The following is a 15520-nucleotide window of genomic DNA, read 5'->3' as shown; positions in this document are numbered from 1 at the left end:
CGTCAGGCTCTCTGCCTTTATTCCTGATGAAGGGCTTTTGCCCAAAACGTCGATTTTGCTAAAGCTCCTCGATGCTGCCTGAACTGCCGTGCTCTTCCAGCACCATTGATCCAGAATCTGGTTTCCAGCATCTGCAGTCATTGTTTTTACCACAATGGGCTAAATGGCTTCTCTGTTGATTATGTGATGTATCGCATGTAGTCAAGCAGGCTGCTATATGCTATCCTGTATGATGAAAAGGAATTGAATATAAAAAGGATGCTATTCTTCAGTTGTACACAGCATTAGTGAGATCACATCTCGAATACTGTGTGCAGTTTTGGTCTCCTAATTTAAGTAATTCGGAAGAATTAGGAAGAAGAGTTACACCCTAACCATTGACTTCTCCACCTCCTGATCTTGCCAGGCTTGCTGTGTTCTTCTAGCCTCCTGTTTGTGTATCCTAATTTAAGGAAGCATACAAATGTGTTGGAAACTTTATTCACAGTAGGCTTACTACACTGATATCTGGATTTCACGGTTGCCTTGAAAGTATATTTTCAACATAAAGGGGTTATTTTCACTGGAGTTTAGTAGATTAGATTAGATTCTTTACAGTGTGGAAACAGACCCTTCGGCCCAACAAGTCCACACTGCCCCTCTGAAGAAAAACCCACCCAACCCATTCCGCTACCCTATATTTACCTCTGAATAATGCACCTAACACTGTCGATAATTTAGCATGGCCAATTCACCAGACCTGCACATCTTTGGATTGTGGGAGGAAACCAGAGCACCCGGAAGAAACCACGCAGACACAGGGAGAATGTGCAAACTCCACACAGACAGGTGGGAATCAAACCCAGGACCTGGTGCTATGAGGCAGCAGTGCTAACTGAGGAGTAGCTTCAATTAAAAAGTGAGAGGTAAGGATGTTACCTCATTGGCCAGACCAGAATTTGAAAGCAGTGTTTTCAAATTAGGGGTTGCTTTTTCAGACCAGTGATGAGGAGAATTTTCTTCTTTCAGAGGATTGTGCAATTCTCACCTCAGAATATGGAGGAAATATGATAATTGAATATGCTAAAGACTGTTCGCAAAAATTTTGTTCAACAGGAGAATCAAAAGGTTTTTGGAAGAAAATGGGAATGTGAAACCTGAAATACAAATGGATTAGTCATGAACTTATTAAATGGTGGAACAAGCTTGAAGGGTCGAATGATCCTTCATAGGAAGGATGTGGAGGCATTGGAACGGGTGCAGAGGAGGTTTACCAGGATGTTGCCTGGTATGGAAGGAAAATCGTATGAGGAAAGACTGAGGCACTTGGGGCTGTTTTCACTAGAGAAAAGAAGGTTTAGGGGTGACTTGATTGAGGTGTACAAGATGATTAGGGGGTTAGATAGGGTCGACAGTATGAACCTTTTCCCGCGTATTGAGTCGGGTATTACAAGGGGGCATAGCTTTAAATTAAGGGGGGGTAGATATAGGACTGATGTTAGGGGTAGGTTCTTCACTCAGCGAGTCGTTAGTTCATGGAATGCCCTGCCAGTAACATTGGTGGACTCTCCCTCTTTATGGGCATTTAAGAGGGCATTGGATAGGTATATGGAGGATAGTGGGTTAGTGTAGTTTAGGTGGGCTTGGATCGGCGCAACATCGAGGGCCCAAGGGCCTGTACTGCGCTGTATTCTTCTATGTTCTATGTTCTATGTTCTATGATCTACTTTTGCTCCTATTTCATATGACTATTATTAATTCACCAAAAATAATTTTTTCAGCCCATCTTCAATGTATTTCATAACAAGTAAACAACATCACTCCAAATCCAGGAGTAAGGTACACAGCTATTCCAAAACCTTTTTTTTTCCCCACCACCAACATCCTGGAGATTAACCTTCAATTCCCAGAGGCTACAGGGCAAGCTTCGAGAGTTGGCAACTCTAAGCATGACCACGAGTTTTTTGCTACTTGTCCTTTTAATTCTCCTTGTTCCCACACTGACCTCTGTCCTTGGTGTGTTACATAGGAATGTAGGAACAGGAAAAGGCCATTGAATCCCTCAAGCCGGTTTCACCATTAAAAGGAGATCATGGTTGATTTGGGAATTAACCTGCTTTAACCTATATCCCTTAATACCTTTCCTTAACAAAAACATTTCTAGCTCAGATTTAAAATTAATGACAGATCCAGAATCCACTGCCGTTTATGGAAGAGTTACAAACATCTCCCACTTTGTGTGTAGAAGTGCTTCTTAACATCTTTCCTAAGCACACTGTCCCTGAGTTGCAGACCATGTCCACTGTTCGAGAATTTCTAACCATGTATGTAATCTTTATCTATCCTGACTTTTCCTGTTAATATCTTGAAGTCTTTGAACAGATCACCCCAGATAAATCTCGAGTTTCAATCATTAATTCCACAAAACACTTGTACCGAAGAACTGTTCACCAATTTGACAAATGACTTTTGATAGAAGCTATTATTTATAAAGTAACTCCTCTGGAATTACCCCATCAAATTACAGCTTTTTAAATTAAAAATAATTCATTGATACAGGAAAATCAGTAAAAACTGTCAAATTTGTACTTTATGACAGTAATTTTCAAAAGGATTATATCCAAACAGGTTTGCTTTCATTTTTAAGTAACATTCTTCCCAGTGCAATTCTTTAATAACACTGACTAACCTCAGAAAAATACCACAGTATTAGGTACAATGTAATAGAGTTCCTTTTAAATCTGCCAAGCAAAAAAAAATCATTTTACTCTAATTAATTCGCAGCCTTCTCTTTTGCACCTCAATCAACAAGGAGCTCCAAATTCCATTACCAGTTAAATAAACGTATCCATCTCCATCCAGTCAACTTGATTTTCGCCCCAAGTCTGCTTAAATAGCTTCTTGTCTTAATAAATCCTGCCTGATTCTTTTTACTGAAAAATGTCAAAACAATCTAAATTGTAAGGGCTTTTATTATAATTAAAAGCAATGATTTTCTTTAATTCAATTTATTTAAGAAGAGGAAATTGCTGCTGATCAAGTACAACTGCAATGCTTCTCTAGACAAAAAAGAAAGAACATCAATAAAGTAATTTATGAAAGCCTTCAAAACATGGGCAACCAAGTGGGAATTTTTTGCTAGATAATCAGTAGATTATCAGGCCAGGAAACTCTGCTAAACTGCTGATGAGAATAATGTGCAGGTATATTTTTCATAGTTACTAAATGCAACAATCCTAAGTCAATCACAGTTATGGTTTTAAGGCTTTAGTCATTTAAGTCAGTCAAATCTGTCGTTCGACAAGTGTTTAAAAGGAAATATGATATCCCTAAAGGAGAATAGAGAACCACTTAAATTTTATGACAAATTGGTTTCATGTCAATCATTACTGATTCTAGTTTTTATTCCAGATTATACATAACTGCTTGATCTTCAATTTTTCAGTTGTCACTGTGGAATTTGAATGTTCCAGTCTATCAGGAAGAATACATGCATTGATCAAGTGACAATCTCAGGCATTCGAGACATTCCAGCTAAAACTCCCTGTACTAGAGCAATGTCACAGACTTCAGCTTGATATGGTCAGTGTGCAGACCAATAACATTGGTGGCTAGTTTGAATCAATCTCAGAAACCAAGGTAAATCATGGCAAAAACAGGCTATGTTGCTTTGGGGAATAAAACTGGTTATCCATTTGTGTCTTCCATCAGGTCAGATTATTGGACATAGTTGGGAGGAAGTATAATTTGGAGGAGCACGTAGCTAGGGTGAAACCATGGCTATGTGGGACAGACACTCGTAATCTATTGTGGACAAAGCAACATGGTCATAAAGGTACAGTTGGTGTTGTTATAGGAGTCACAGTTCTGGGCGCATTCTGATTCCTGGGCTATAGCAGTCCCTTTAGCTATCTTCCATTTTATCTGAAAGTTGAAAATAGACCATTTCAAAGTGGTTCAAACATCAGGCACTTCAAATCATAGTTTATATAATTACTTCGGTTTTGTGCCCTGAACAACATAGTTGCATATTGCAAGATAATTTTATAAATAAGCAGCATACTTTAATTTTTTTATATAATTCTTTTAGTGTAGAAAAATATCTTAAAGATGCTTGACAGGAAAAAGATAAATTTTTGTTGTACATTTTAACAATGAATACTGAAAGCTATAGCTTTGGAAGAGTTTGATCCAGGAGTAACTGCTTGAAGTTGAAACCTGAACATGTGTATAGATAATCAACTTTGAAATGAAGTATGACCTTTATAGGAACCAATAGAGTCAGTGTGCAATAGCACAGAGACAAGCCCTTTGACCCAAACTGGTCCATGCCAGCCAAGATGTCCACCCATGCTCACCCCATTTCCCTGCACTTGGCCCATATCTATCTAATTCTTTCCTATCCAATGTAGAGAGGAACCTCAATGATCCGGCATTCGATTATCTGAATTTCGGATTATCTGGACAATATCGAAAGGTCCTGATCCTTGGCTAAACTGTTATCCAGCGTTCGAATATCTGAACATTCAATTATCCGAATTAAATACTGCCGCCCGTGTTGTTCAGATGATCAAGCTTCGTCTTTTTATCTAATATTTTAAATAATGTACCTAACTCAACCACTTCCACTGGCAGCTCATTCCATATACGTACCACACTCTATTTAAAAAGGTTACCCCTCAGGTTCCCTTTTCTTCTTTTCCCTCTAACCTTAAACTGATGCCCTCCAGTCCACGATTCCCCATCCTGGAAAAAAGACTGAGGACATTCAGCCTATCCACGCCTTGTGATATTTTACATCTCAAAAGGCCCCCCCCCCCCTCAGTCTCCTACGCTTTAAGGACGCTTTAAGCTTGTCCAACCTCTCCCTGTAACTCAGACCATGGGGTCCATGCAACATCCTTGTAAATTTCTTCTGCACTCTTTCCAGTTTAATAACATCCTTCCTCTAACGAGGTGACCAAAACTAAACACAATACTCCAAGTGCAGCCTTCCCAACTTCTATATTCAGTGCCCTGACTGATACGGCAAGTGTGCCAAAAGCCTTCTTCACCACCCTTTCTACCCAAGACTCCACTTTCAGAGAACAGTGAACCTGAACTCCAAGATCCCTTGGTTCCACTACACTTCTTAAGGCCATACCATTCACCATAAAACCCTTACCTTGATTTGTAAAGCAATGTAATTTGTAATGTCATGCAATGTAATGAAATTTTCACCACAACTCCCTTCATTACCAAACACTGTCCAAACTCCAGGCCTAAACCTTGCTGAGCTGTGTATTTTGCAGAATATGCTGTTATTTAGAGGTTATCATGTATTCTTCAGCTCAAAACTTCTCTATGGCATAGCTTGGTTCAGTGAGAATGGATGCACCAAGGGCAAAACCTCCATGAACGATGAGTCCAATACTTTATTTACTTCACCATTAAACAATCAAGAATACAGGAACAACTAAAAGGGGCAAACTGAAGTGGATGAACTAAAAGTCAAATCAGATACAGAGGCAAAAAAAAAAAGAGGAAAGAAAGAACAACGGCTTGAGAGAGGAAGAATGAAGATAGAAAAATAATGTAAAGATGTAAGGTGTCCTGGAAGGGTTAACTTCAGAAATTTAAAGACTGAGCATCAACATAGCAATGGTTGGCATCAATAGCTTGAGAAATCCCTGGTCTAATATGTCAGGGATAGAAGGTGGAAGTTACGGCCCATTACAAAGAGACTAAAACATGCATGAAAATGTATATGTCATCACAGCAACTCTGACATCTTGGCAGGGCAGTTGGCTGGCTAGACACATTTGTTACATTGCCGCTTTAAAGGATGGCTCATAAGGGCAATTAGTTTATTGGATAATCAAAAAGAATGTAGCAATACTTTTGCAACCCAGTGTGTAGGTGAATAGGCAGCTCAGTGAACCATCTCCAAATCTGTTTGAGCCTGGCCAAAGTGACTGCTAAGATGTCTAGGTGGTCGACCACTGAAGGGATTGTTTATTTGACTATCTGCACTTTTCCAGTTATGTCGTGTCAGGTGCCCTTGGAAAGGGAGCATGCTATGTCCGCCCAGTACATTAGAGACCTTTCACAACTTGTGGGTGCCACGGGGCTGCAGTGCACTATCAGTTACAATGTCTTAATTTTTAAACTTGATATGTTCCTTGGTTGATTTAGTTTTTGTTCCAGTTCCCCTTTCTGGAGTTGATTGTGTGATTACTAGCTCATTAAATTAATTGGTTTTCAAGGAGTATAAAGAGACTTGTATTGGCATAGGTGATGTGTTACATATAAACATGGATCAGGAATAGGCCATGAAACCCTCAAATCTGCTCCATCATACTGAGTGTTCAAGGCTACCTACTTCTGATGATGTGTCACCCCCTTGCCTAATATGACTTTATCTACTGTTGTCTTAAACATATTCAAAGAATCTTTCTGAAAGGGTGGTGGAAGCAGAGTTCCAAAGACACTCAATCTTCAGAGAAAAAAAATTCTGAGGGCGGTACGGTGGCACAGTGGTTAGCACTGCTGCCTCACAGCGCCAGAGACCCGGGTTCAATTCCCGACTCAGGCGACTGACTGTGTGGAGTTTGCACGTTCTCCCCGTGTCTGAGTGGGTTTCCTCTGGGTGCTCCGGTTTCCTCCCACAGTCCAAAGATGTGCAGGTCAGGTGAATTGGCCATGCTAAATTGCCCGTAGTGTTAGGTAAGGGGTAAATGTAGGGGTATGGGTGGGTTGCGCTTCGGCGGGTTGGTGTGGATTGTTGGGCCGAAGGGCCTGTTTCCACACTGTAAGTAATCTAATCTAATCTAATCTAATCTTTGTGAATGGGCAACCCATAATTTTAAAGAGTGACCCCTAGTTCCACATTATCCCACAACAGGAGACATTTTTCTTTCTACATATACCATGTCAACACCTCTTCGGACCTTGTGTTTTCAACTAAGTCAACTCTTGTTCTTCACTTAGTGGATACAAACCTTGCTGAACCAGCTTTTCTCGCAAGACAACTCATTCATTTCAGATATTAGTCAGGTAAACATTTTCTGATCTATTTCCAACATATTTGCATCTTTCCTTAAATAAGGTGACTAATACTTGGCACTGTAATCCAAATAGGGCAGTAATTCAAAACTAGTGGGCCTATTTTTAAAGGAGAGAGGAAAAAGATTTAAAAAGAACATGAGGGACAACCTTTTTACGTAGTAAGTGCGGATTGAACTACCAGAGAATGTGGTGGATACAGGTACCAGTACAGTTACAATGTTTAAAAGGCATTTGGACAAGTTAATGAACAAGAACGGTTTGAAGGGATATGGGCCCAGCACAGGCAGGTAGGACTAACTTAGTTTGATAACATGGTTGGCATGGACAGATTGGACCGAAAAGGTCCGTTTCCATGCTGTATGTCTCTAAGTGATCTCAATGTCCCGTAGGAGGATATATTCCTCTACTTGTACATTCAATTCCTCTCACAATAATAATATCTTTTCATTAGCTTTCCAAATTGTGTGCTCTAACAGCATATTAACTTTTAGCACTCTCATACTCAGGCATCCAGATCCCTGTGTCCAAGACCTGCAACATGTTTTTTATTTTGCCCTAGTTTTCACATTTCCCACATTTTTCCCCATTTACCAAATCATTGTCACTCATTGAATCTGTCCATATCTTTTCTATGTTCCTTGCCTACAGCCACCTACAATGCCAGCCACAGAAATGCTACGAGGTGATTTTGCACATGGATGTATAGTTCTCCACATGGAAATGGTGATGGCCATAAGTGCATCTGTGGAATTATTAAAAGCTATTGTGTAACAATACGATAAAGTATTGTAGTAGTATAATATACTTTATACTATAATATATTGTGTTTTATATATATTGCATTATTTGCATTACTATTTTATATGTTAAAACAGTATTCAAATGCAAACTACTGTTTAAAAGTCAGTAAAACGTAATCTTAGACAAGGAAGCTGCTAAATAAGAGATTATAATGTTAGGGGCAAGGTACTGATATGGATAGAGATTAGCTGACTAGAGACAGAAAGTGAGTATAAAGGGTTTTATTCCCGGATGGCAGTCAGTGGCTAGTCGAGTCCCACGGAGGTCAGTTTTGGAACCACCACCGTTCATGTTATACATCAATGATTTGGATGAAGGAACTAAGGGCATTGTTGCTAAGTCTGCAGATGACACAAAAGGTAAGTGGAGGGACAGTGACTGCTGAGGAAGCAGGGAGACTGCAGAAGGACTTGGATAGGCGAGGAGAGTGGACAAAGTGGCAGCAAGTGGAATACAATATGACAAACTGAGAGATTAAGCACTTTGGTAGGAAGAATAGATGTGTAGAATATTTTCTAAATTAGAAAGACTTTGGCAATCTGAAGCACGAACGGACTTGGGAATCCTAGTTCAGGATTCAAGGGTAACGTGCAGTTTCAGTTGGCAGTTTTTATTTAGATTAGATTACTTACAGTGTGGAAACAGGCCCTTCGGCCCAACAAGTCCACACCAACCCTCCGAAGAGCAACCCACCCAGACCCATTCCCCTACATTTACCTCTTCACCTAATACTACGGGCAATTTCACATGGCCAATTCACCTAACCTGCACATTTTTGGAATGTGGGAGGAAACCGGCACACCCAGAGGAAACCCACGCAGACACGGGGAGAATGTGCAAACTCCACAGAGACAGTTGCGTGAGGCAGGAATTGAACCCAGGTCTCTGGTGCTGTGAAGCAACAGTGCTAACCACAGTGCTGCCCTTAGGAAGGCTAATACAATGTTAGAATTCATTGAGAGGACTAGCATAGAAGAGCAGGGATGTACTGTTGAGGTAATAAGCCTCTGATCAAACTGCATTTTGAATAACCAAGGGAAGATGTGCTGTTCTTGGAGGCAGTCCAGAAGAGATTCAGGAGAATGATACCGGCAATGAAAGACTTATCGTATGAAGAACAGTGGAAAACTCTGGGTCTGCACTCGATGGAGTTTAGAAAGACAAGTGGCCAATCTCATTCAAACTTATGAAATACTGCAAGGCTTAAATACAATGAACATGGAGAACATGTTTCCACTCGTAGCAGAGACTAAGACCGGAGGACACAGCCTCAGAGTGAAGAGGCAATCCTTTAGAATTGAGATGGGGATAAATTTATTCAGCCAGAGTGTGGCGAATTTGTGGAACTCATATCCTACATAGCCTTCTGTGGCAATGTCATTGAATATCTTTTAAAACAGAGATAGACAGGTTATTGATAAGTAAGGGGATCAAAGGTTAAAGAGAGAAGGCAGGAGAATAGGGTTGAGAAACATATCAGCCATGATTGAATGGCAGAGCAGATTCAATGGGCCAAATGGTCTAATTCTGATCCTACATCTTACAATCTTAGCAATTTACCATTCAATGCAGTTAAAGCACATAATACAGAAAATTCATACCAATAATAAAACATGATCTTGCTGGGTGAAGTGAAGTAATATGGCAGTTCTTCACAAATATTTTCTAATGTGATCCAATTTTATTTCATCACCACCTTTGAAAGGCCATTAAGGATGGGCATCAAAGGCTGCACTTGAAAGGTGATGTCCATAAATTCTATATTTACACACATGAAAAAGTCTTGTCAATTTATATGATAGGCTGGAACTGCTTTCCTTGGAGTGTAGAAGGCTGAGGGGTGATCTTCTTGAGGGACATAGATAAAATAAATACAAAGATCTTTTCCCCATGGTAGGTAAGTCCAAATCTAGAGGTCAGTTTAAGTTGAGACAGGAAAGAGTTAAAAGGGATCTGCGGGGAAATGTTTTCACAAAGGGTAATGCAGATACGGAACAAGCTGCCAGAAGAAGTGGTAGGGGCAAGTACAATTGCGACATTTAAAAGACAATTGGACAGGTACACGGATAGGAGAGGTTTAGAGGGATAGAGGGAGAAGTGCCAAATGCAGGAAAACGGGACTAGTTCAGTTTAGGAAACCTGGTCGGAATGGACTAGGTGGACCAAAGGGTCTATTTCTGCACTGTATGACTGTCTGATTCGATGACTCCAGCAAAATCAAAACAGCATGTCGCACTTGGTACATTTTAATAATGTTCCTGTGATGAATATAAACATATATGTGAAGCGTTTTAAATAATACTTTATAAAAATATTATTTTCTGTACTCATGTAGATTTCAACCGAACTCTCCATGTTTCACAATGACAGAAGTCAGTCAAGAGCCTTCTCTTACCCACCCACAGATTGTAATCACCTCATCTCCCACTAACACAACCTGCTCCCAATTATTCACTCACATCCTGCAATCCCCACTCAGACCTCTATTCACTCATGCCTTCCCAAGCCGAATCAGTTTTCCATTCGCAACCTCACTTCCAACCCAGCGCCAAACGCTTCACCGAAATGAGAGAGCTGCAGTGAAGAAAAAAAACTGTCTGTTGCTGAAAGCAAGCAGTTTCATGATTGGTCAGGTTAAAAAGAAATGGTCAGATTCAATGAGAGTTACTCATAGTAAGCAGCTTTTGACATTTAGACAGTTATAAATATTTCCAGCCAGTTTTGAAATAAATTGGAACTACCAATGAAATGGATAGATTTATTTTCTAAAAATGGGGATAGTCAGAAATACAAGATTTTAAATTGCACATTTCCGACACTGGGATGGTTGAAATCTGCCATTTTGTGCAAATTTCCCATCTCGAAAGAAGAGCCTTGGCCTGTCCTGTATTCATGGAACGTGTAATATAAATGCAAGCTCGTCGTTTTTACTTTTTGTGCAATTTTGAATAAGTGCTAAATGCCTTCTTACAGAAAGGGTAGGTCAAATTAAACTGTGGCAGAAAGTAGTTCCACAATGGGATCTTCATGTGGATACAGTGTCTTACTAGTGGGACAGAGTGCTGGAAATAAAATCCCAATTATCCTGGAATCATCACAAAAGTTAAGAATGGTATCAAAGTATGCAGAGCCCCCAATTTGTCTGTTGGAAAGATCCATGGTAACAGAAAACATGCACCAACATTCTGTACTTAACAACGATTATTATTCATGGTTTGTGTAAAGATTTGTAGCTCAGGTGCCGGTTGCAGTAATTGTGGGCATTTTCACTGAGCTGCGAATTTGGCTTGCAGACGTTTCGTCTCCTTTCTAGGTAACATCCTCAGTGGTGTGGAGCCTCCTGTGAAGTACTGCTGTATTTTGTGGGTTAGAATTTATTTGGTTTCGAACTTTCCACTATAATTCATACCCATTGTATAAAATGAACCGTTGCAATTTTATACAGCCAAGTTCTTCATATAACAAAGTTTAAAGGAATGCTATCATATATAACCATACAAGCAAACATCACAAGATTACTGTATAACACTTGTAAATCAGGAATTAGTAATGATGTAATTTCATTTTAGAATGAACACTGGAAGAAATATTTTAAAACACTGTAACTTACTACACCAAGCTTTTCAGAAGCATTAGCCTTCCACAAACGGATATTCATTTCGTCAGAACCACAAAGTATATACTTGTTATCAGCAGACCACTTTACACACATCACGTGCTGCATACGTTTTGTATGGTACACCTCCCTAGAAGATAAAAATGTTATATTTATCAAAACATGATGCTAAGAAAGAAAGAAAGCTTAAAGTGGATCAATAAGACAGAAATAAATGAACACACAATTGGTGTGATTATAAATGAAGGCAATATAAAATGCTAAATTGGCATCTATTTTATAACCATGAGTGCTACATTTTCAAGAAAAGCATGACATATCAGGAATTTTACATCTAAATGACATATGAACACTTTTCTGCACAAATTGCTGTTGTGTCATTCCTTTCTACAGCACAACAATAAGTTAAATAACTGTGGAATCTAGTTCATATACAAGATAAAACATCTCTATATATTGCAAAGAGTATTTAGGAACATTTAAAAAAAAATCAAAATTTGTGAAATTAGACAACAGGAAAATGAGTCAACAACATTTTCCTTATGGCATTTAGATTAGATTAGATTAGATTACTTACAGTGTGAAAACAGGCCCTTCGGCCCAACAAGTCCACACCAACCCGCCGAAGCGCAACCCACCCATACCCCTACATTTACCCCTTTTATTAGATTAAAAGTGGCTCTTGATTAAGTTCAGTGAACAGCAAATTTAAATAGTTGCCATTTTCATCTGATTCTAAACAATTCAGGATTGTTTAAAAGGAATCTTGAGCAAATACAATGTCATTTTGTTTTGTCGAAAATACATTCATGAATACTTCTTGCCTTCAGATATAGTGCCTTGAGCTTGGACTTTTTCTAATTTTCCCCAAAGTCTTGGAATATTGTGTTCGGTTCTGTTCACCTCATCATAGGAAGCATGTGGAAGCTTTAGAGGAGATTTACCAGGATGCTGCCTGGACTGGACTGGAGGGCTTTTCTCATTGGAGCAAAGAAGGGCAAGGGGCAACTTGATAGAGGTGTACAACATGATGACAGGCATAGATAGAGTGGGTAGTCAGAAATTTTCTTCCACAGCAGAAATGGCTATCACAAGGGCATAATTTTAAAATGATTGGAGGAAGGTTCAGGAGAAATGTCAGAGGTCAGTTCTTTACACAGGAGAGTGGTAGGTGTGTGGAATGCACTGCCAGCAGTGGTAGTAGAGTCAGATACATTAGGGGCATTTAAGCGACTCTTGGATAGGCACATGGATGATAGTAAAGTGAAGGGTATGTGGGACAGTTTGATCTTCGAGTAGGATAAATGGTCAGCACAACAAGGTCTGAAGGGCCTGTACTGTGCTGTACTGTTCCATGTTCTGTGAAATGTTAATGCCTTATTCCTTTCTGTTCTTCTTAATGTCCTTCCTGACCCATTGACATACTTTACTCGATACCTTGCTTGGTTCTAGATTTTTCAATTTCCCTTCAAACTTAAATAACTACCCTCCCCCACTATTATTATAGGTGTGAAGCCCATCAAAACGAAATAATATAATTTAACAAATGTACTTATCAAAACTGAACAATTTATATAAAGTTAGGTTTATGAAGCTTAGGTATCTAAGTAATTAAAATTATATACAGAATGATGTAGAACTTTCCTACTGAACCACAAACATCAAATTCTGTTGATTTTAGTCCCGGAAACGCATACCTTTAAAATTCTAATGCCAAGTCGTAAGGAAGTTATTTTAGTCAAAGAAGCACATACAATTAACAGTACTTGCTGGACGGATGTGTACAAGTTCACTTTTCTTAATAGCTTAATCCAACTATAAGTCAATCATCAAAACTATAAAGTATCATTAACTAAATACATGTGTCAGGTTCAGCAGAAACCCTCAGGCAGGACAGAATAAAAAAGGGAGAATTAATTTGATCATCGAAACTTCATTAGATCAGAGTCAAAGTTTCCAGTGGCACCCATAGTCATATAAAGGAAACTAAAGAGAGCAGGTAGGTGTGACTGTTTAACATAGTAAAAACCCTTGAGTGCGCAGCAGGAGGTAACCACAGAGTTTACATTTAGTCCACATTTGGTCTAAACCACTTAACTGAACCGACAGTTCAAGTACTTGTCTGAATGGATCAGTTTCAAGTACTTTTAAATGAATTGATAACTGCACCCTGTAAATGTTGATCATATTAATAAGCTGTCTGTTATGATATGGTTAAAAATCTTCCAACATCAGCTATATCCAACAGGTTTATTTGGAAGCACTAGCTTTTGAAGAGCTGCTCCTTCATCAGATAGTTGTGGAGCAGTACCTTAAGACACAGAATTTATAGCAAAAGATTACAGTGTCATGTAACTGAAATAATATATTGAACAAACCTAGATTGCTGTTAAGTCTTTCATCTTTTAGAATGGGTTGCAGGTTTCAGTTCACGAATATGTAAATCCCAGAACTTCTTTTAAGTCACATTCGCAAGATAACTTAAGATTTTATATTTTAAAAAGTGACATCTCAGCTCAGACAATGCTTTAAAGGTGTGAGGTTAGAGTCTGTCTATATCCCAATCTTGAGTCAGGCTGTTCTATTTCCAAAGTGGAATTTACAAAATATTACATGGATTGTCTGCCTGCAGATTGTGCAATTTTTTGAGCAAAATAAAATTATCTGCAAATATAATTCTTATATAATGTCTTATGGTCCTGCTCTGCAACTACCCAATTAAGGAGCAGTGCTCCAAAAGCTAGTGCTTCCAAATAAGCCTGTTGGCGTTGTGTGAATTTTAACTCTGCCCACCCCAGTCCAACACCAGCTCCTCCACATCAGGTTATGATATGGTTATGTCACTTCCACTCAATGCTGCAGCTTCAGTTCAGAAACCTGTAATACCAAGTTCTCCTGAATAAAGACAACTGAAGACCATTTTACCATTTCTGTCTCTCACTCCAGTTCGTGGTCTAAATAAAATATCAACACATTATGCAGTTAGGATGGTGTCAAATGCTACTTTAGGGCATTAGAAATTTCATGACATGGTTGGAACCACTTGCCAGGATATCATTTACCTGGTAATGCTAATTTAAATCTCCACCCCATTCAAACTATGCCTTCTCTAACTTCTGCCTCCACCACTAGTCAGATGAAATTCAGTTGATGCCAGAAAAAGACACCTCTTCCTTCTATTTACAACTTTACGACTCAACATTAGCACAGAGTTTTCAGATCAAACCATTGTTCCCATTTCTTTGAAGAGCTGAAGCTTGTAATGATTCTCTTGTTCACCACAGCTCTAAACGGATCCAACGGGTTGAATTTTATGATCAGTAATGAAGAAATGGCACTTCCTGCTGAATATGAAATGTTCTAGCAATCACTGTGGCATAGTATTCTCCTTTCTCAATGGAACTTTAAATCAGCACAGGGATCTATGCAACACAGCAATGTCAACAAACAGGGTAAGTAGCAAACCACAATGAAACATTCAACACACAGCAAACTAAGATAAAAGCAATAAATCCACCCACTCAATTAAAAAGTTTTCATTTCGTGGAACAAATTATTATGATCGTTAAGGTAGAAGAAAAGCTAAACATCTGGAAATAAAACTTACTTTTAAATGGATTTTTTTCAAATCAACTTTTCAGGTCAAGTGACAGTATTTATCAGCAACTGCTAACTTAGTGTACTGTCAAAAGTAGTTAAATTTAATTTAAGATTCACATTTTGTAGAAGTGAGATTAAATGTAAAACAGGAAGCCTGTGTCCATCCCTTGATTATTCAGAACTTGCACACTGGTGGAACTTCATCAGTGTACATTCTGAGGAAAACAGAATTATTGACAGCAATTTATCTTCGCATTTCATTCTGTGCACGGACTCCTGAGGTCCCAGTGAAGAAAAGGTTAGTATTGCTGAGTTTTACTGCCATTATCATAGCTTTTGTTTCTTTACTTTTTACATTATCCCCTTAACAACATTTTTATCTTTATTGAAGGTAACAATTGGAAGAAGTGCCAACTGCTACATCAAAAAGAGATAATTTTGTAAATTCATTTTGCTCAATTTCTAAAATAAGGACTT

The 15520-nt window shown here is 38.8% G+C and overlaps 1 protein-coding gene across 1 annotated transcript in view; it reads right to left on the bottom strand.

Moving 5' to 3' along the window:
- The window catches only part of dcaf13 (ddb1 and cul4 associated factor 13), a 75258-nt gene that overhangs the window by 13881 nt on the left and 45857 nt on the right, over positions 1-15520 (bottom strand). The window contains exon 9 of the mRNA XM_043688437.2: positions 11438-11573. Coding sequence (XP_043544372.1) covers positions 11438-11573 — 136 coding nt within the window. The remainder of the gene's footprint in view (positions 1-11437; positions 11574-15520) is intronic.

The sequence above is a fragment of the Chiloscyllium plagiosum genome, unplaced genomic scaffold (assembly GCF_037043375.1).
Source record: "Chiloscyllium plagiosum isolate Xiang-an unplaced genomic scaffold, Cpla_swu_hap1 HiC_scaffold_4, whole genome shotgun sequence".
Classification (NCBI taxonomy): domain Eukaryota; kingdom Metazoa; phylum Chordata; class Chondrichthyes; order Orectolobiformes; family Hemiscylliidae; genus Chiloscyllium; species Chiloscyllium plagiosum.
This window is presented reverse-complemented; position numbering and strand designations above follow the sequence as displayed.